The 22,114-nt window shown below is 52.2% G+C and overlaps 1 protein-coding gene across 1 annotated transcript in view; it reads left to right on the top strand.

The window, feature by feature from the left end:
* The window catches only part of TSNAXIP1 (translin associated factor X interacting protein 1), a 41,750-nt gene that overhangs the window by 8,777 nt on the left and 10,859 nt on the right, over positions 1–22,114 (top strand). Inside the window, exons 2-9 of the mRNA XM_034788604.1 lie at positions 3,527–3,723; positions 7,942–8,077; positions 10,760–10,929; positions 13,813–13,972; positions 14,276–14,406; positions 15,663–15,791; positions 16,714–16,875; positions 17,892–18,001. Coding sequence (XP_034644495.1) covers positions 3,571–3,723; positions 7,942–8,077; positions 10,760–10,929; positions 13,813–13,972; positions 14,276–14,406; positions 15,663–15,791; positions 16,714–16,875; positions 17,892–18,001 — 1,151 coding nt within the window. The 5' untranslated portion in view covers positions 3,527–3,570. The remainder of the gene's footprint in view (positions 1–3,526; positions 3,724–7,941; positions 8,078–10,759; positions 10,930–13,812; positions 13,973–14,275; positions 14,407–15,662; positions 15,792–16,713; positions 16,876–17,891; positions 18,002–22,114) is intronic.

Genomic DNA, 22,114 nt, shown 5'->3' with positions numbered 1-22,114 from the left:
GTGGGAACGAGGCTTCACAGACCCCCACAGCTATTTGTACAATTCTTAGAAACATTTAGCATTGCTGGAAACTCCATAAAGACAACAGAGGGTCCTGTGGCACCTTTAAGACTAACAGAAGTATTGGGAGCATAAGCTTTCGTGGGTGAGAACCTCACTTCTTGCATCTGAAGAAGTGAGGTTCTTACCCATGAAAGCTTATGCTCCCAATACTTCTGTTAGTCTTTAAGGTGCCACAGGACCCTCTGTTGCTTTTTACAGATTCAGACTAACACGGCTACCCCTCTGATACTTGACTCCATAAAGACTAGAGCTCAATGGGGGGGTCTGTCTTCACTGCAGAGTAAACTTGAGTTATCTACACTCCAGGTACTACTCTCAAGTTAGCCTCGCTCAATTGAAAGTGGCCACACTGTAAAACAGCACTCGAGCTGTTGTGTCCCGACATTGGTGCCGCACTCACCGGTGTGTAGCACTGGGCTTTCTGGGGCCACATACCGTGGTTTAAGCCAGTGCTCGCCAACCTTTTTACACCCAAGATCACTTTTGAATTTAAGGGCAACCCAGGATCTATCCCGCCCCTTCCACGAGGCCCTGCCCCTTCCCCAAAGACCCACCCCACTCATTCCATCCTCCCCCACCCCCGTCACTCGCTCTCCCCCACCCTCACTTATTTTCACCGGGTTGGGGTAGGAGATTGGGGTTCAGGAGGGGGTGCGGGCTCTGGGCTGGAGCTGAGGGGTTCACAGTGTGGGAGGGGGCTCTGGGCTGAGGTGCAGGATGGGACTCTGGGTTGGGGCAGAGTGTTGGGGGTGCAGGAAGGGGTACAGGGTGCTGGTTCTGGGAGGGGGGTCAGGATACAGGGTTGGGGTGCAGGAGGGGGTACAGGGTGCTGGCTCCTGGAAGGGGCTCAGCGCTGGGGTTTGGGCTGCGGCCTCCTGCCGGGCAGCACGTACCGCTAAGGCAGGCTCCCTCCCTACCCTGGCCCCACGCCGCTCCTGGAAGGGGCCAACGCACTCTTGTGGCCCCTGGGGGGGGCGGGTGGCACATGGCTTCGCGCTCTGCCCCTCTCTGCAAGAACTGCCCCCGCAAGCTCCCATTGGCCACAGCTTCCCATTCCCAGCCAATGGGAGCTGCGGGGGCAGTTCTTGCAGGCTGGAGCAGTGCATGGAGGGAGACCCCTGCCCACAGGGCCACGCTAGCTGCTTCCGGGATCAGTGTGGGGACATGGCAGGCAGGGAGTCTGTCTTAGCGGCAGCCCCGCTGTGCCACTGGAGATCACGATTGACTAGGAAATCCTCTAGGATCGACCAGTCGATCACGACTGACCGGTTGGTCACCATTGGTTTAAGCTGAGCCACTCTGTGGTCCTTTCACAGTGAATTGTCTGTTCTTTCTGGACACATGGGGAGAGTTGGAGGAAGGAGGAGCACTTGAGTGGCCTTAGCCTGCAGCCACACAGCAGAGTGATCATCTTAGCAGCTGACAAGTTGGGCTCACTTGAGTTTTAGCTTATACCCCTGGTGGGCCAGCTCACTCGATTTAAAACCATCACCACCCTACTCGGGGTTTTGTGTGTGGACAAGACACAAGTGAAGGGCAACACTCAAGTTATAAATTGAGTTAATTTTGCAGTGAAGGCAAGCTCACAATCTTTTGAAAGGACAATACTTTCCCAAGAGCAACTACTTGTCTCTGGAAAGTGACTACTTGTGCTGAAGTGTCTAGATTCCACAGGGAATTATGAAGGTTAGAAGCAGCTGATGCAATCTCCTAGTAAGCTCCCTGGTTACAGAGATTTTTTCAAAGCCAGAACATAGCTGGGTGACTTCCACTACCTGCGTTGGAAAATGTGAGTCTAATAGCATGTGTCACCATAATGTCATGACTTAGGATGTTGTGAGGGATGTTGTGTTGTATCTCTAGTGTGCCGGTAACAGGAGTAAATGTATTCCTTTGGATTACTACTGAAACTGGACCTTTCACTTTTCCTTTCCAACAGTCCATTATTTGAGCTCATCTGATGAGAACTGGCAATGGCTGGACTCAGCATATTCTAGGACCCTCCCTACACAGGGCTTTTCACCACAGTCTGCCTCGCTTGCACTAGCACAGCTCCACAAGTGGCAGCAATGGTGAGAGCAGCAGTGTAGACTTGCTGTGGGTGATTTTAACAGCACCTTCTCTAGACCTGCCCTGAGCAGGTGGTGAAAGTCCTGGTGGCTGGTATACTCTGGTGCTCCCCACAGTGCTACTATGAGGGGAGCTGCCCCAGTGTACGTGCAACAGTGGGAAAACTTGACCAAAAAAAAGACACCTCAGAGTAGTCACAGCCCTGGAGTGAAATCGCCTGTGCATCGTTTTTATTGATAGAAAAGTGGGATGAGAAATAGTGCCTCCTATTCTAGGACTGCATGCACTTTAAGTTGTGAAATGCAGACCATCCTACAATGTCTGTGCATAAATACAATGCCAGGACGGTTTTTGGTGGAAGAGAGCAAGTCGGGCTCTCTGGACCTCACCAGCAATTCTTTCCTTCCATTCACTCCTCTCTCCAAAACGGATGCTTGCTGGCTCGGCATAGCAGTTATTACGGCAGAGCCCTTGCTGTGCTATCATTTGAGCTCAGTACACATGGCATCTCTGAGCAACTCCTTTAATCCTGGGAAGATTTGGTCTCATAAAAATAGGAAAGACAAGCAATCAAAACCCACGGCATCTTATTGTGTATTTGTAGCTGGAGTATCAGCAATAGAATAAGTGCTGTCACTATGTCTACCCCATAGGTGAGTTTAAGAACAAAAATATTTCAGTGGAAGGTCCAAATTAGAGCAGAGTCCTTGGGTTCTGTCAGAGGAGTCAGAGAGCAGGGTGGGAAAGGCACGTGAGTCATCATGGGCAATCTTCTGGAGGAGCCAAAGGGAAGAGAGCCTGGTAAGAGGAAGGAGCATCCTCAAAAGGGAAGAGAAATCATGGTTGGGAGTGACCAGGTGTTCCTGACAATCACTCCTAGGGGAGCAGCACGCATGCGGCCATGGATCTAGAGGCAGATATCTCCACCAGGAGAAGAATGGAGGATTCAAGCTGTCTCTCTCTGGTAGTGGATGGGTAATGAGCTACCCGCTGACTCTACCCCACCCATCTGCCATTCCACTCTGGGAGATCTGTTAAAGTGAAACCTGGGGGGAGCTGGCCACATCTGAAGAAAATCATGGGTGCTCAAAAAAAGCCAGAGATCCTTTTATGCATTTAGTGTTTGGAACCAATATAAAGAGCAGTGAATTAAGATCAGCAGCCCACATGGAGCTTATACCTATAGGAAGAGAGATCAGCAGAATACAGTCCCAAAAGCTAGAATTCCAAAGGAAACCAGCCCTCAGCTGTTCACCATAGCAGGTGGAGGAAAAACTTGCTGGTTTTGTCCCAGGTCCCAGTCTTGAACAGTAGGTCTTAGATAGGGCTATGGAATTTGACTCGTCTGCCTATTGAATCCTTAATTCTGAGAGCCCACCCTTTCCTCCTCTAGCTCACCTGAGGGAGAAGATCCGCTCCCTAGAGCCCTTGAAGGCAATGCTGGTGTCTGTGTCCGATGAGTGCACCCGGCAGATCGTGGCACTCCAGGAGGAGGAGAAAGCTGAAATAACAAGGCTGAAGAAAGAGAAACTGTATTTGTTAAAGCTTATTGACAAGATGAAGGAGGAGAAGGGCTCCCTGCAGACTCAGGTAAAGTGGGATAATGATCAACTAGATGTTTCCCACCCCAGCCTTATGCATCTGGTCCCAGACAGCCCAATCCTGCTCCCACTGAGAGCAGCCCCAGGCTTCGTAAGGTGCTGATGATTTGGCATGCTCAGCCTGATTCCGTGCTAATGCAAAGGTCTCCCGCCCAGCGTTCCCTGCAGATGGCACGTTCCACTGAGCTAGGCTGTCAAAACTCTTCTGCATTGTGGATGTAGGTTTGTCTTCCCTGGTGCTTAATTTGTAATGAAAGAGGGGTCAGGGCTCAAGCAATTTTTTTACTTTCGTAACTAACGTAGCAAGTCCAGGGGTGCCAGGTCTATGAACTGCCAAGCATAGAGGTGCAGTGTCTTCCCCAGCCATCATGTCAATGCTTTTCACTGGGTCTGTGGACACAATACATGGGATGGGCACATTATGGACACGTGACAAGGCCACACATGAGTTATTTAGATCCTCCCTCATGAGTGCTGAGAAAAATATTTATACCAACCACATAAAAAAAAACTATTAGAGTAATCTAAAAGAGATCTAAAAACTGTCTTGATGATAAACACCAATGTCTCATGGCCCTGCAGAGCTGCGTGACTACTGAGTCCAGCTCTAATTCTCCCTCTTCCAGTGGGATGAAGATCAGACCACAAGACATCAGATATAAAGCCATGACATTTTTATGTATAGAAAGGATGTTCCTGGCCTGGATTTTGGGCAGATGGATTTTCTGTGGGAAATCCCCATTTAGGGGAGAAGGAGGAAATATTTTAAATGGCTGAAGTTCCTAAGAACCGTGAAATATTAGATGTGTCCCAGGGGAGGCGAGTTAGTGGGCAGAGAGCCAGTCAGCAGTGCATGGGAAATGCAATTGAGCTCATGGCTCCAAAGTGTGTCACATGACTCCCATTTCCACTTGTGTGTGTGGGTGTACCTGTATCTACCTGTCCATATTGTATCTATCATTCATTTTATTGTAGGTGATGCTGGTAGTGACACTTACAGCGAAGTCTGCCTAACATTTTCCATTGATAAGTTTTCAGTTGCTTATAACTTTGTCAAACAAACTGCTCAGGCTAGAATCTGAGGTGTCTGTGTGTCACAGGGGTGGTCTACTCACTGCTAGAGCACCTCCTTCTGGCCACAGCTGGGGATTTGCTCTGCAAGGTCAATGCCACTTCCTGCAGTTGTACTCCGCGTTCTTATCCCTCAGGATTCATCTGCGCCCACTTTGTGGCTTGGTCCTCTGACCAAGTCCCTGTAGTCCTCCCCTCCCACTGTATCAACATCTCTCAGGACCCACTGTCCTAGGCAGTCTTCCCTTTCACTTCCTCCTTAATGATGCCACTTCCAGGGGCTGGTAGGGGGATCCAGGCATGCCCTCTACACGGGATTCCAGCCCAGGGACCTTACAACAAGCAGTGAAAGTCAGCACAGTCTTATCCCTGGACTGTTTCCTACCTTGCCTTCTCTCACCTCAAGAGTGACTGCAGCATTCTCTCTCTGCCACCCCCAACTCTTCTCAGCTACTGAACTTTATACAGGCCCCTCCTGTTCCTGTCCCTGTCCAGCAGAGTCTTGTCTCTAATTAGTCTGATTTCAGAGTAGCAGCCGTGTTAGTCTGTAGCAGCAAAAAGAACAGGAGTACTTGTGGCACCTTAGAGACTAACAAATTTATTAGAGCATAAGCTTTCGTGGGCTACAGCCCACTTCATCGGATGCATGCAGTGGAAAATACAGTCGGAAGATATAGATATACCCAGAGAACATGAAACAATGGGTGTTACTATACTGCTCCCGGGCTCCTCCTCCAGGTGCAGCCAAGGAGGTGAATTGGCCCATGTAGCTACCTTAACCCCTTCAGCCTTCTGTGGGGTGGACACCCCATGGCCCATCGCACTGCCTCATGTGGATTTTGTTTTAATTTTCAGCAAGAACTGAGTGAAGCTGTTGTGACAAAGTGCGGCTTTTCCCTTGTTATGTTGTATGTGAGTCTTACTGTTTTGCTTGAATGCTGTTGGTGCCTCAGTTTCCCTGTGTATCGCACCAATGTCTAGGTGGTGGGAATAAGGGGTGTGACTTTTGCGGAGGCTGCTCCAGCCGCCTGCACGGATGCTGTGGCCGCCCCTTTGTAACCTGAGACCCAGGAGGGGGATGCGACCAGGTGATTCTTGGCCTGGGAAGCGAGACAAAGGCCAGAGGAGGAGCAACGGGCAGGGCAGGGGCCAGGCGGCTGGCAGCGCGTCAGTCTCCGCTGGCTTGTGACGCAGGGGAAGGATCAGAGCCCTGGCTCTGGGCTCCCCTCCCCCCAAGATGGACTTGGCTGAAAGTCACTGATTTCTGTGCTAACAAGTTCTGTCCTACGCTGCGTTCCTGTCGACTAATAAACCTTCTGTTTTACCCACTGGCTGAGAGTCACGTCTGACTGCAGAGTTGGGGGGCAGGGCTCTCTGGCTTCCCCAGGAGCTCTGCCTGGGCGGACTCACTGGGAGAAGCACACGGTGTGGAAGGGGATGCTGAATGCTCCGAGGTCAGACCCAAGAAGGTCGAAGCTGTGGAAGCTTTTTGCCCTGGTGACAGTCTGCTCTGAGAGAGGAGGCTCCCCCAGAGTCCTGGCTGGCTTCGTCTGGAGCAGTTCCAGAGCATCGCCCGGGGACTCCGTGACAGCTGTTTCTAAAAAAGAAGTTAGGAGAAAAGGATATAGTTTTGACGCTGTCAAAAGATGTATTCAGTTGTTTCTTTAAGGAGCTCTGGCACTTCCAGGCTTTGAAGCGGGAACTTGAAATGGGGCAGGGGTTGAGGAAGTGCCTTTTGCTGGCCTCATGAAAATCCACGCAGATTTAGCTGACCTATAACTACTTAGCATCACCATTTGCACCTACTTAGCTAAAATCTCCAACCATTCCATCCACACTGAGCATGCTCCAGCCACACAGTGCTTCCTAACATGCTGTCCGTCCACACTAAGCATGCTTCTTGCAGCCACAGAGCTAGAACTCCTGACTGGGGGATAGCGCAGCAGCAGCTGCTGCTGTCACCACATTGGCCTCGGGGAAGGCAGGGGTTAGGCAAGTAAAGGTGAGTGTGGGAAGCACAGTTCCCTCTAAATGCAAAGGTTAAGCTCCTCCTCCTCTTCTTGGCTTGAAGGTAGGGTTACCATATTTTAATTAAAAAAAAGGAGGACACTCCGGCCCCGCCTCAACTCCGCCCCTTCCCCCGCCTCCGCCCCCCTACTCCTCCCCCTCCCCTGCTTCCTGCAAATCAAATGTTCGCGGGAAGCCTGAAACAGGGAGGCAGCAGGTAAGCCGGAGCTGGGGCGGGGCGCAGCGCGGCACGGCCCAGTCCGGCCCCCCTGGCCAAGCGGCTCCCTATGGCGGCCGGCTGGCCCAGGCCAAGAGGCTCTGGCCCCGTCGTCTCCCGCCTGGCTTGGCTCGGGCCCTGGGGCGCCGGCCCTGGTTTCGGCCAAGCGGCTCCGGCCTGCCCTGCCCTGGCGGCCCCGGCTGAGCACCACCGACCCCAGTGGCCCCGGCCCCCGGCCGAGCACCGCCGGCCCCAGGCTCCGGCCCGGACCCAAGCCCCGCGACCCCTCCCTCCCTATTTTCCCGGACATGTCCGGCTTTTTGGGATTTCCTCCCGGACGGGGATTTGAGGCCCAAAAAGCCAGACATGTCTGGTAAAATCCGGACGTATGGTAACCCTATTGAAGGTGCAGCTCGCCACCCCATCCACTGCTCCTTGGCTTGTGCAGTGAAAACTCACTCCTATTTCAGTCTATTTTAACCACTCGGGGAAGGAGTTCTGGGCACCAGGCAGGGGCAGACCATGAGTTCCAGTCTCAGCTCCTCACTGACTGGTGCTAATGGTTCTGTGCACTTCACAGCCCTCCTTGATGAGCAGAGCCTCATGCCCCTGCATTGTACAGCTGGGGTAACGGAGAGGTTGCACGTCACTTCTGGCAGATCTGGGAATGGAAGCTGGGACCAGATTCTCTGCAAGCCTCTCAGAGGTTCAGATTATGGGGGGAATGGTGCGGGGGGGCACGGGACAAAGGTGGTTTATTGTATATGTACAATATTACAACCAAAACAATGTAAAAGAATGCTATTAAGGTTGCAAAGACAGAACGATTAGTTTTCTCCTGGGCTTTTCAACGATGCTCATCTCTACAGTATCTGAGAACTTGAGTTCAGCCCAGTATCCTGTCCCCTGCAGGTGAACAAGCTGCGGAAGAATGTGGCCAAGGAATACATGCGCTACATTAACGAGTTTGACGCACGCAAGCTGCTGCTAGCAGACCTGAATGAAATGCGCAACCAGCAGTTGGAAATGTCGCTTCGCCAAGTCCAAGGTAGGAAAGCAATTTTTTGTAAGAGCTTATCCTGCAGCAAACCCCAAACCCAGAGCCACATAACCAGCATTGCATGGAAGTCTCAGCACTCACCCGCTACTTAGCGTAACAGGTATTCCAGGGCCGGATCCTGCAAGGTGCTGAGAGCCCTTACTGCCTTTTGACTTCAGTGGAAGTTGCTGGTGCTCAAGGATCTTGTGACAGGCAGGCTGCAAGATCGAGCCCTCAGAACCAGCGAACCTTCTGGGAGTTCAGGATCTTGAGTATTTGTGTTTACAAAACTGCTCTGAGTTTGTGCCCGTCAGGTAACTGTGACAATGCGGTTCTGGCGGAACCCAACTGAGAGTGCCAACTCAGGACAAATTGCTCAAATAGGGCAGTTACAGCCCAAGGCTGGGGTTTTTTCTACCTCTAAGGCAAACCAAACCAGCCAGACTAAGAGGACTTCAGTCTCACCCCACTGGCTAACTGCAAGTCTCACAAGCAATCTCCTTAGATACTCCAGTTTCCCAGTATTACCACCAGTACCACTCGTTATGGGGACAAATGGTTATGAAAACCAATACCCCAGTAAAAGAAAAAGGTTCTCCTGATCCCAAAGGACCAAGCCCCAGACCCAGGTCAATATACAAATCAGATCTTACCCACAAATCACGCTGTTGCCAATCCTTTAGAATCTAAAATCTAAAGGTTTATTCATAAAAGGAAAAAGATAGAGAGGAGAGTTAGAATTGGTTAAATGGAATCAATTACATACAGTAATGGCAAAGTTCTTGGTTCAGGCTTGCAGCAGCGATGGAATAAACTGCAGGTTCAAATCAAGTCTCTGGAATACATCCCCCGCTGGGATGGGTCCTCAGTCCTTTGTTCAAAGCTTCAGCTTGTAGCAAAGTTCCTCCAGAGGTAAGAAGCAGGATTGAAGACAAGATGGAGATCAGGCATCAGCCTTATATAGTCTTTTCCAGGTGTAAGAACACTTCTTTGTTCTTACTGTGGAAAATTACAGCAACATGGAGTCTGGAGTCACATGGGCCAGTCCCTGCATACTTTGCTGAGGTACAAGGCGTATCTGCCTTCTCTCAATGGGTCCATTGTATAGCTGATGGTCCTTAATGGGCCATCAAGCAGGCTAGGCAGAGCTAATCTCAGCTTGTCTGGGATGTCACCCAGAAGCATAGCATAAGTTTGCCATACAGCCAGTATAGAGCCAATATTCATAACTTCGACTACAAAACTGATACACACATATAGACAGCATAATCATAACCAGTAAACCATAACCTTGTCCTAGACACCCCATTTGACCCCCTTTATACAAGATTTGGGTGCCACTACAGGACCTTGGTTGCAACAATGATCTATATGGTCCCAGTTTAGGTCAATAACGTCACAGTAACTTGCCAGTGATAGTGGTTCTTTGAATAGGTGGCCCCTGCAGCATCACGCTCTGGGACGCTTGCAACCCCAGAGCTGCTGGTTGGGAACTTGCTAGAAAGTAGTCGCTTGGTGTCCACATGAGCGCCCCATATCTGGATTTGAATGTTCAGACCCAAAGAGAGCACATCCCTGCTTCTGCTCTGTCCCTTCCCGCCAACCCGAAATCCAGGCTGGGACTTTGAACATGGGTAAGGAGGGCAGGGAATGTGGGTCCGCAAAGATCATTTACTCTAAGAACTACAGTTCCTGGTAAGTAGCCTTTCTTCTTGTTCTTTATTAGAACTGATTTTAGTATTGAATGTTTGCATTACAATAGCAGCCAGAGTCACCAATGGGGATTGAAGCGCTATGCAAATACATATTTGCATAAATATATACATATGAGCTTCTCATAAACAAACTAGGGAAATATAACCTAGATGGAGCTACTATAAAGTGGGTGCATAACTGGTTGGAAAACCATTCCCAGAGAGTAGTTATCAGGGCTGGAAGGGCAGATCGAGTGGGGTCCCACCCCTACCCTTGTGTATATGGTCATTACAGCACTGCCGAGTCTCCCAAATTCTGGCCCTGCTGTGCAAAGCTTCCAGCTACTCTCCAATCCCCTTCCTCCTCCTCCTTAATTCTGGAGGAGCAGCTCCACATCTGCTCCTCCTTCAGCCCAGCAATTAACTGTGCACCTCCTCAGCCCCACAGCAGATCTGTCCTCCCAGTCCCACGTTTGCGTCTCCGATAGCTCCTGGGTTCTTCACCCCACCTTCCCGCTCCCAGGCAGGGGGTTCCAGGAGGGGCAGAGGCACCATCCTGCCCCTGTTGCTCACAGGAGGGGAGGGGGGATGGAGCCACCCTGAGCTGCTGTGCTCTTTAGTTCCCTCTTCCCCCCCAGCGCCATCCCGTGAGTGGAGTGTCAGCTCCTGGGGAGAGAGTTCTGTCTGCCCCCTGCAGAAGCCCTGATGGTGGGGCAGTGGGGAAGGCAGCCAGTCAGATGGGGTTCCCCCCCCGAGGCAGGGCTGACATTCACAAGAGGACTGGAGATTTTCATGCCGTGAGCAGATGGGCTCCAGCCCCAGCCAGATTCATGTGACTCTTAAACTGTCAAAAGCTGGGAACACCGGGACTGCTGCACTGCCTTAATAGCGACAGCACATCAGAACCTCTGGGGGCTTTAATAACACTCACCTGAGGACGTGGCTCCAGAGAGCCGGGCTCGCAGTCTGACTGTGCATTGACCATTGTTGTTTAAAGAGGTCAAGGGTGAAGACTTGGTCAAGGTAACGCTGGCATTGAAGATAGCTCGGCAGGACCTCACAAAAGCCCAGGTGGAGCTGAACACGATGAAAGCAGATTACGGCGACGTCGTACCCAGGAGAGACTTCGAATCGCAGGAGAAAAAATATTCTGATCTGTTTGAGAAGGTGATCATAAGGCTGTGTCTGCCACACAAACACCATCCTGTATCTTGGGGTGCAGGCTGAAATATAGACTCAGCAAATCCAGGAGGTGCTCACTCCAACCCTGACTTGTCCCATTGCACCTGGCTCTTGTCTGTAGGCCCAAGGAGATACGGGAGGGGGGAAATGGTAACGCAGAAGTGCCTGCCAGTTGACAGTTTGGATCTCAGCCTTAGCAATATTTCAATACATTGTTTAATTCCCCCCTGCAAATAAATGTCACATCCTCTTGATTGGGGCTTCCCATAGAACAATTAAAGAGCCACATCTGGACAGCTGTAACCTCTGGATTCAAAGCACCGCTGGTTTTGCTGTGGTGTATGAACAGTAATATACAGAGGTGGAGAGGTGTTGGTTAGCATAAATATCCTACTGTGTAGCCTGCTCTCTTACTGGTAATAAGAGAGTCAGTTTTAGCTGCATGTAGTGCTGTAGAACCCTGTATAAATCAGGTAATGAAATTAGGTATATCTTACACCATAGCTGTCTCCATAGCTCTGCTTACTGAAAGAAGCACTCCGCTGGCAGTTTCTGTGTCTGCCTGGTGGTGCTGCTGCATTTCCCACTGATCTGAAATGGGGTCCTTAGCCTTCTGTGTCTCCAGGGTCACCATGCTGCTGGCTGACTGAAGACATTTCCCCAAGCTGGATTGAGGGCTGGAATAGCCTCTGTTGTAGGTGGCTCGCTTTGTTTGCTTGCCTGCCTCCTTTTCAGAGCAAATAGTGTGAGCACTCGGCTTGCAGTGCACACACGCAGGAGCAGCGCCTGCGCTCCTACAATTCTGCAATGAACAAAAATGAGCAAAGTCCAAGGCTTAGCCCTGCTCCTGAGCTATCATGGGCTAGAAGAGGTCATTGAGTCCAGCTCCTAGCTGGGCTAGGCCCCAGAGCAAGGAATCACTCATTTCAATCTGTAGCAAGCCCACTGGTTGTTTCAGGATCATTCCTGCCATTGGTCAGGCTGCAAAGGAGAGATGGGGGCATGGAGGGGGGTTGACTCAGAGTAACTCCTCTCCTCTGAAAGAAACAAAGAGCTCCCTGATAGACTGGAAAAAAGTTGATGTATTATCAAGGGGTCTAGTTTGGGGGTGCCCAAATTTGCTTTTTGAGCGCTGCCCAAATTTGCATTAAAGGTGAACTGCAAAAAGCGTATATATAGTGTGTGCACCTTTTTTGCTTCCCTCTGACGGGTTAAGGGGGCCTGGCAGGTTTCTGATCTTTTCTGCCTGGTTGTTACATTAGAAATACTAGGCCTTATGTATCTGTTTTTGCTGGAGCAAAGGCTCTCAGCCTTCAGTTACAGGGAAGCAGGTGTTGAATCTTTGAATCCCCGGAGTTTGAGTTCTAGATAACAGAAACAGAGTCATGCACAATGAAGGTGTGAATAAAACTCCCTTTCCCTCCCTCTCAGAGGTTGGGTTTCAGTCATAATCTTGCTAGTGCTTCATCCTGCAGAAGGACTGGCAGCAAAAACAGGTCACTTCAGACCAGGTATTTCTCAAGTAACAAACAGATGCACGTCAAGCTGTCCTGCATTGGCTCAAGAGCGTGGGTACCAACCTCAGAGCAGACTGGTAAGAATCAGGACACAAACCCCACCCTGGCTGTGAGTTCTATACTTAGATTTCACCAGCCAATTATGAAGTGTGAACTCCTCAGGCACTGTAACAGCCTTCCATGGAGTCACAGACAGTCCCCCTGGGGTGCTCCGATCTGTCTTGCCCCAGGTCAGTTGCACCTGAGATCTCACACCAAAGACAAGACTGGTAGCCTATTCTATAATAAACTATCTACTGATTTATTAACAGGAAAAGGAAATAAGATTTATTTACATGGTTACAGCACCTAAACATAGATACATACAAATTAGTTACAATTTTAAGCTTCCAAAGTAACAGAAGCTTCTGTGATAAGCAAGTTCTTTAGGGCTAACCGAGGCTAAGCAGCTGGGGAACTTTTGCTTATGCCTAGTAATCCTGGTTCCCCGGAGTCCAAGTAGCATAAAGATACAGTTCCTCGTTCTTAGGGCTTTTTATTCCCTTCCCCATTTCAGCTTTGAGATGCAAACTCAATTGATGGGAGGAATTCACTTGCAAGACTCCTCTTCGTGCAGTGGGAGGCGAGCAAACAACAAAGTCTTATACCTTCTTTAATGTTCCTCTCTAGTAGTTAATGTCTCTCTGTCTGGTGATTTACACAGGCTTACAACACAAACACTCAACCATTACCTTATCATATGTGATTCAGATGTTATAAGGTGAGATGAACGCAGACAGCAACCACAAGCATTCAGTAACGGCTAAACACTAAACTCACTTTTATAATTCTAATACCTATTTTAACACAGGGGAGCCAGACTGATCCCAGTTAGATATTTGTCAGTGTTCAGCTGAGGCATGGGGACTTTGGCATGAGCTGGCATCTGGTCTGCCTGCCGCACAGTGCCCCCCAAGACCTTTTTCTTAAAGAACAGCAACAACAACAAAAGTACCATTCAAGTGCTTTTTACACCATAAGACAAAAAAAAACCTTTACAAAAATTCTTTGCAGTTCACCTTTAAAAAGCAGCAATTTCCCATCAGTGTGGCAGCTTTCAGAGGCTACAAGTCCCAGCAAAAGATGCTCTGCTTGACTGGGTGGCCAAGTGGAATATTGCATCCTGGGGCTCCACCTCCATTCTAAAGATGAGCAGCCATACTCTAGAAAGCTGTGGACTACCCCAAGCTCACCTATGCTGCTCTTTGGCCACCTCTGGTCTAAAATTCAGTCTGAAAAGGGATTGAATAACTGCGAGAAGACCAGAGCCATCAGCACTGGTTTATCTCTGCCCCCCTTTCCCTTATGTTAGATGCAAGTTCTGCAGAAGGATTTTGATGACCTTCAAAAGGAGTACGACACTCTGCTGGAAATCCACCAAGAGACCGTGGAAGAGCGAGACCGGTTCTACCACGAACTCCAGCAAGTTCAGCGCAGCTCCACCCCCCGGCCTGACTGGGCAAAATGTGCAGGTACTAGGCTCTCATTGATGATGATTTGCTTTGGACATCCCATCTCAAAGTGCTGTGAGTTTGTTAACCTTTGGGCACAGTGCAAAACCCCATTTCCTCCATGCAGGCTTTTATGGAGGAGGTGGGGCTGGCAGCTGGAGGGGCTCAGTGACTCTTGTTTTGTATTGTGTGTTTAACGTACGGGCTGAGCACCGATAGAGATCTGTACAAATCTAAAACTCCCACCAACATTGCATCCAGCTGGAGGACCTCCTGGGAGTGCTCTCCCTCCTTCAACAGCTCGGTTTGTTTCTGCTCTTACAGAGGTGATTTCTGGTGGGCCTGAGCGGTGGAGCTATCTGGAAGAGGGGAAGACCAGTGACCAGCTGGTGGATGTCCTTCTGGAGGAAATAGGAACAGGAGTGCTGAAGGAGAAGGACTCCTTCCCCGGGCTGGTATTTGTGTTTCATTCTTGGTTGCTTTGCTCTGGTGAGAGGACTTGGTAATACATATCTGACCGTTGGCAAAGTAGGGAAGAGCCTTTTCCATTCGGAATTACACAGCTGTTTTCATAGCTGCAATATTGATACATAAAGATGAGATTGTTAATCGTTTGCTGAAAACCTTAGGCCAAGGACAACCAGTTGCCCTCTTGCTAGAGGAGAACAAATCTCCAAGTTGAGATTTACCAGCAGCTACTGAAAGTGTGAAGTATTAGCTAAGGAATTGTTGCCCAGGAGTTACTGGGCGAGGGGTGTTCCCTCCCTTGCCAGACATTGCCTATTGCTTGTGACCTGTCATAGCCACACTTTGCCTCTGTGTCTTCCCTAGCCCCCAAACATACAGGTGACAAATGCTGCATTATAGAAAGATCTTCTTGCTCATGCCTCCCTAACAGGCAGCTCAGTAAACCCCAGGTGTTGTGACTGTTTACAAGCAGTTGATCTGTCACATGTGGATTCAGATTTCCTTTCACCTGCCCTCATAAGTTGGTGACTCCTGCTCACAACATGTCTCTTCCTCCTTGGTTTTCTCCAGGAGCTTGAATGGTTTTATCCTCTCCTAGGGAGTTCTCTGCATCACTGCTGGAGGATTTCCCCCCATTTTTGTTACGTTGAAGCCCTTGTCCCTCCCCCTCATTGTGGCTAAGGTAGATCAGAAGGGACTCTTTCTTTAGCAGCTACTCAGTGCACTTGCTAAACTGCCCCCAGAACATGGACCACTGATGCCAGGCGCTCCCATCAAACTGCGTGTCAGAGATCAGGGAAATGTTACTCCTCCCTGGGAAATAGCCATTCACTAATATGGGCTGGAGGGTTACCCAGCCTGTGTGTGTCACCTGTATGACACACTCACCATCTGTGTCTAGGGAACATCGCTCTGTACTGTGAGGCGTGCACAGAAGTTGTGTTCACAGCTGCGTGGGTGCAATAGGAGTCACGCGTGTAGCAAGGGTTTGATCTAGCCCACTGCAAGGGGGAAGAGGAGACGCACCTAGTGCAGACTCCAACTGACTCATGTCCACGCTTGTGGCTTCATTGTGGCACCAGATCTACCTATGAAACATTGGGGATGAAGGAACCTGCCCCAGATGGCTCCCACCTTGTGAGCTTACCCAGAGACATGAACCTTTTCCATGGCTCCATATTCTATGGAAATAGCTTCTTTGCTACCTGAGATGAATTCCGTGTCTCCTGTATTATCTTTCTAGGGCAAAGGGGACAAGGTCCCTGTGTACCTGAGGTACGAAGGCCAGGTGAAGAACAAGAAGCTGAACAAAAAGGATGTGGTGAACATCCTGAAGGAGATCTGGAAAGAGAAAGTTTCAGCAGATCTGCAGGTTCTCTTTAGCCGATTTTTCCCCATAACTAAAACCCACTTGATTCCTTGCGGTCAGCTACTGGGACCGTCCTGCTGGCTGGAAGGGGCTGGAAGCCAGGGCTGCACCCAAGTCCCAGTTCGTGTCACTCTCTGACCCTGTCAACAGAGGATGCTGTAGGAGCAAGTCATTTTGCGGTCTTCCAGCCCCCCTTCTCCAGTGTCACTTCTGGGATGTACCTGCCTGCTGCTATCCTGATGAGTGATGGTGCTCCTGTGACCAGGACTCCAGCATGGCTAGGCAGTGCCTTGCTGTTATGCCAGCCATCCTGGCACAAGGTCCTAACAGACATAAACCACACACCCAAAGTACCGTGCAGCCTACTAACTAAGCTGAGCACCAGGGGACCTTAAGGCAGCTACGAGTATCACTGTGGTCAGCAGGAAGAGTCAGGGAAGCGTCTAGCATGACACTGATAACAGTGCTCTGCAGGGTTCTACAGAGCAGAGATCAGGCCCCTTCCTTAGCCAGCAGGGCGGGGGGTGCTCCGCTCCCGGTGCGACACTGGTGGGCTTGGGGAAAACCTGCCCACCCCTCCCTGCCCAGAATGGCATTGTCCAGATGTGCTGGCAGAGGGCAGGATGTGGAAATGTGGGGTTCCAACCCAGGGCATGGAGGGCCCTACAAATATGGGGTGGGAGGAGGAGATGTAGTGCTCAACCCAGTGGCCACTCTTCAGTTGGGAATATCTCCTGTTTAGGGACAGGGAGTGATATGCAGTGCTCAGATCCAGTTACTGTGCTTCAACCAGCTGTCAACACCCTCAGGAGAAGGAAGGTGGCCTGGGTCTTCTCTGGTGTTTGGAGCTCAGGAGCAGCTCTGAAGGGATCAGCCCTCTCCAGCCTCAGCCTGTTTTCTGGAGCAGCTGTCTTGTTTTTTGCAGAAAGGGAAGCAATCCAGCCTTCCAGAGTTCTTCCTTAGCTACCTCCAGAAGAGGTATGGAGACTCCTCTGCCTTCGAATGGGCGTACACCATCTATGAAAACATCAAGCTCTACCGATCAAACGAAGCCATGAGCTTGTTCTATGACATACTGAGTGGGAAGGTGAGTGGCCCAGGAACCTGGTGTCCTACCCCTGCTTCCGTGAGTGGGAGAGCGAGGGAAATGGGGGACAGCCCTGTGGGGAGCTGAGCACCCGCACATCCCACCGCTCACAATGGGAGTGAGGGTGCTCAGCACCTTGTGGACACTCTCAGGTACCTACTGGAAGTCCCCTGCTCTTTCAGGAGCACTGATCACATCACACCCTCCCACTGATGTCAGAGGGCCTCAGTTTGCTCAGCTACATACTTACAACCCCCTTCGCTCCCCTGACGTCTAGTCCTTTACACGCCCTGTACAATGCACAAAACGGCCTGGCTCCCAGCTGCAGTGCTCCCAGGGGCTGGGCAGCCAACCAGGGCTCATTCCCACCCTCCCTGGTCTACGGAGATGGAAGAATCTCCTGTGTTTCCTCGTGCCTCTGCCTGTACTCCTCCTACGCCGCCAGTGCCCCGCAACATTCTAGAGTTACCCTGCACACGCCCTGCTCTGGATACCGCATAGAAACGGCAGCTCCGGAGTTGCATCCGTCCTGCCCAGAGTGGGTGAGAGGCATGGATACCGTCAACCATGAGGGCAATGAAAGGCTCCATCCTCCGGCTAAGAAGCTGACTTGCATGCAGCTCTTCATTGCGCGTGGGGCTTTCACAGCAGAGATCCTGTCTGCTGCCCAATAAGGTGAGGGATTGCCTCAGCACCCTGCCTCGCTGTGTCGTACAACATGCTGGTTTTCTGGCTGCTGCGCTCCACCCCAGAGAGGGCTGCTCTTCACTGGTCCAGTATGTCATTGCACAGGAACTGCTTTGGAAGGATGGGTGTTCTATAATAAGCGATTAGAATACCAGCCTTGGGGAGGGGGAGGCCTTTGGCTTGCTTAATTATTTGTAAATCACCGGAAATGAGGTGCTGCCTCTGGGTGGTGCCATCTTCCCCATTACTGCCCTGACTTTCCTTCTACTCCGGGAGTCTAGCCCCTCGGAGGTGCTGTCAGTGACCTGTGGACCCTTCCTGTTTCACAGGTGGATGAAGGACTATACCATGGCCAGAACCAGCTCATCGCCAACCTGCTGAAGGAGCTGATGGCCAGCGACAGCTCAAACAGCGGAACGCTCACGACGGAACAGTTCAAGTAAGAGGCACTGCGGCTGTCCAAGCCCTGCCATCCAGGGGAGAAGAGCTTAGAGCTTCATGGTGTTTAAGGCCAGCCAGCTCCATTCGATCACCCACTGTGACCTCCTGTATATCACCCGCCATTACATTTCACCCAGTTACCCTTATATTGAGCCCAATGACTCAGTTATGCCGTAGTATTGTAGTCCCCAGGAGATTCACTGTTGTGTGCCACAGGCAGAGAACAGGAGAGACAGGTGCCCCGGTGCCCCACGCCCCTGTGATGGCAGGGAATGGACTAGTCAGAAGCAGAGTTGCGTTGCAATGTCAGTTTCATCAGCAGGTTTCACTGGTTCTCTCCCCTGCAGAGTGATCTGCCAGAGCTGTGCACGTGCCAGCAGAGAACACCCGTTCTTCTTCGAGTGCTTGCTCATATCCATTCCATTAGGTGTGCGCGCGCCGCGTGCACGATCGTCGGAAGATTTTCTACCCTAGCAACACCGGCGGGTCGGCTGTGGAGCCCCCTAGAGTGGCGCCTTCATGGCGCTGAATATATACCCCAGCCGACCCGGCGCCCCCTCAGTTCCTTCTTACCGCCCCTGACGGTCGTTGGAACTGTGGAGCGCGGCATAGCTGTCCTCCACTCTCCCTAGCTTTGTTTGTTGTTCATAGTTGTAGTTATAGTTATAGTTATAGTTCTAGCGTTTGTAGTTAAATAGTTAGTAGTTTCAAGTTGTTATAGTTCTTATAATAGTCCAGGGGACTAAGGGGGTCGTCTCCCCCTTTCTCCCCCGGCCGCGGGGCCGGGCTCATGCCCAACGCTCCCGGCTTTAAGCAGTGCGCCTCCTGCGCAAAGCCTATGCCCACGAGCGACCCGCACGACTCCTGTCTGAAGTGCCTGGGAGAGTCCCATCAAACAGATAAGTGCAAGATCTGTAAGGCCTTCAGACCTAGGACCAAGAAGGAGCGGGACTTTCGACTCCGGCAACTCCTGATGGAGGCGGCACTTAGTCCGGACGCTCCATCTACAAGTCAGGCCCCGGCGCCTAGCGCCTCGGTGCGCAGTGCCCCGGCGGCACCGGCTATGACAACCACGCGAGTGGTGTCGGACAAGCCTCCCCGGCACCGGACCTCGTCGGCACCGCAAGCACAGCAAGTGCCTCGACGCCGGTCATTATCCCCGGGGCATAAAAAAGCCCATAAGACGGGGACCTCCGCGCCGAAGACGCCGGCTCCCCCAGTGCCGGGGGTAGAGCCGCGTCCGCCGGTGGAGCACCGGAAACAGGTGCCTCCAGCACCGTCGACTCCGGCGCCGAGGCCGTTGAGTCCGGTGCAGATAGCGTCTCCACCGAGGCCGGCGGTGATACAGTGCCTCCCGTCGACTCCAGAGACCTTCACGGCGGCGAGAGACTTAATAGCTCTCACGGAGCCGGCACCGCCTCAACCACCGTTGACTCGCCCGGTCCAGTCGAGGGGGAAACCTACATTGATACGCCCTCCATCGCAAGGGCTGGAACCTCGGCACCGATCCAGGTCCCGAAGCAGGTCCCCACGCCGCTCGCAGTCCCGGCACTGAATATCGCCTCGGCACCGGTCGTACTCGCGGCCAAGATCTTCTTCGCGGCACCGCTCTACGTCTCGGCACCGCTATGATCGTCGGCACCGATCAACGTCGAGACGTAGTTCTCGGCACCGCTACGGTCGACGCTCGACGTCGAGAGGCCGCTCCCGGCACCGGGCATACTCCAGGTCCTCGTCGAGGTCCAGATCCGACTCCCGGCACCGACGAGGTCATCGGCACCGGTCGCGGTCCCGGCACCGATCGCCGGCACCGCGTAGAGATAGATCATCTCCGGACCGGCACCGTGCGGCACCGCAGCCCACGGGAATCGTCTCGACACTCTCGGCACCGCCGTGGCCATCGAGATCGGTGTCCCACTCCTCGGAGGACCTCTCGAGATCGGCATATCCCCCTCAAGGGCAAGCCGAGGAACAGGACTTGGGCCATTGGCAGGAGATGACAGAGGACCATTCTCATGGCCCATCTCACTGGTCGTTCTGGACCCCGTGGGCGTACCACCAGGAGCAAGGGGCTCCAATACCCTCGACCTCTCGCTCGGGTCACTCCGTTAGAAGGGCCCCGGAGTCCACCATCTCTCGACCTCCGCCAGGGGACATGGAGGCTTCCGTGTCCGCACCGCCTGACGCCCTAGACCCAGGCGCAGGTGATGCTCCGGCTCAGGAACAGGGAGACCAGGACCAGCCCTTGGATCCTGTTCCACCGGAGGCATCTTCCTCCTCTTCGCCAGACGAGGCAGTGGCAGGCACATCGTGCACAGGCCCACCTCCAATAGATCTTCGGGCTCACCAGGATCTTCTGCGCAGGATGGCCCGTAATATGGACCTGCAGGCGGAGGAGGTAGTGGAGGTGCACGACCCGATAGTGAATATCCTCGGAGCGGATGCCCCATCGAGGGTAGCGTTACCCCTGATCCGCACGATACAAACCAATGCGGATACGATATGGCAAACTCCTGCCTCTATCCCACCCACAGCGAGAGGGGTGGAACGGAAATACTTTGTCCCGTCGAAGGACTACGGGTACTTGTATACCCACCCCCAACCGTGTTCACTGGTGGTGGCATCAGTGAACGCACGAGAGCGCCATGGCCAGCAGGCTGCAGCGCCTAAATCAAAAGAGGCTAAGCGGCTCGATTTGTTTGGCCGTAAGGTTTACTCAGCCGGAGGGCTGCAACTTAGAGCGGCGAACCAACAGGCGCTACTGAGCCGCTACAATTTTAACTCCTGGAACTCCATGGGGAAGTTTAAGGAGTTGATTCCCCAAGAGTCCAGGGAAGAGTTTGGAGCCATGGTAGAGGAGGGTAAGAAGGTGGCTCGGACCTCCTTGCAGGCCTCCTTGGACATAGCAGACTCGGCTGCGAGGACCCTGGCTTCGGGTATCGCTATGCGGAGGATCTCCTGGCTTCAAGTTTCGGGTTTGCCTCCGGAGCTGCAGCAAACCCTACAGGATTTGCCCTTTGAGGGACATGGATTGTTCTCCGACAAGACGGACTCTCGCCTGCAGAGCCTCAAGGACTCGAGAACAATCATGCGTTCCCTGGGGATGCATGTTGTGGGCCCTCAGCGCAGACCATTTAGGCCGCAGCCTCAGCGCTTCTACCCCCCTCCACCTCGTCAGAGGCAAGACTCGGCCCGGAGGCGAGGGAGAGGTGGTAGGAGAAGGTGGACCGGCCCTCAACCCGGCCAGAACCAGGGGCCACCTAGACCACCTTCAGGCCCCAGACAAAACTTTTGAAGGTGCGGTCGAGGACGGCGCACCAGTCATCCCCCAGGATCCAGCCCCCTCCTTTCGGGATCGTCTTTCCCACTTCCACCATGTGTGGTCCCTTATAACTTCGGACCGTTGGGTCCTCCGCACGGTGGAAAGGGGATACGCTATCCAGTTTTCTTCTATCCCCCCCTCCCACCCCCCTTCCCCGTCCCTCTTCAGGGACCCTTCTCACGAGCAACTTCTTATACAGGAGGTTTCTACGCTCCTGGCCATGGGGGCCATAGAGGAGGTTCCGATAGAGTTACGGGGCAGGGGATTTTATTCCCGTTACTTCCTGATCCCCAAGTCCAAAGGAGGTCTGTGGCCCATCTTGGACTTGCGCGGACTCAACAAATTCGTAGTAAAGTTGAAGTTCCGCATGGTCTCTTTGGGGGCCATTATCCCTTCCCTCGATCCTGGAGACTGGTTCGCCGCCCTCGACATGAAAGACGCATACTTTCACATCTCAATTTACCCACCTCACAGACGCTTCCTGCGATTCGTGGTAGACAAGATGCACTACCAATTTGCAGTCCTTCCCTTCGGCCTATCCTCGGCCCCAAGAGTGTTCACGAAATGTATGGCTGTCGTGGCAGCGTACCTTCGTCGGCAAGGGATACAGGTGTTCCCGTACCTAGACGACTGGCTGGTGCGCGGTCGCACCAGGGAGCAAGTTCAAGCTCACGTCCACAGAATAGTGCACACATTCAACGAGTTGGGCATCCTACTCAACAAGGACAAATCCACTCTAGAACCTACCCAGAGAATAGAATTCATCGGCGCAGTTCTAGACTCCAGGCG

This window comes from Trachemys scripta, chromosome 13 (genome assembly GCF_013100865.1).
Source record: "Trachemys scripta elegans isolate TJP31775 chromosome 13, CAS_Tse_1.0, whole genome shotgun sequence".
NCBI lineage: Eukaryota > Metazoa > Chordata > Testudines > Emydidae > Trachemys > Trachemys scripta.
Note: the sequence above shows the minus strand (reverse complement) of the source record. Positions and strands in the feature narration are given on the sequence as shown.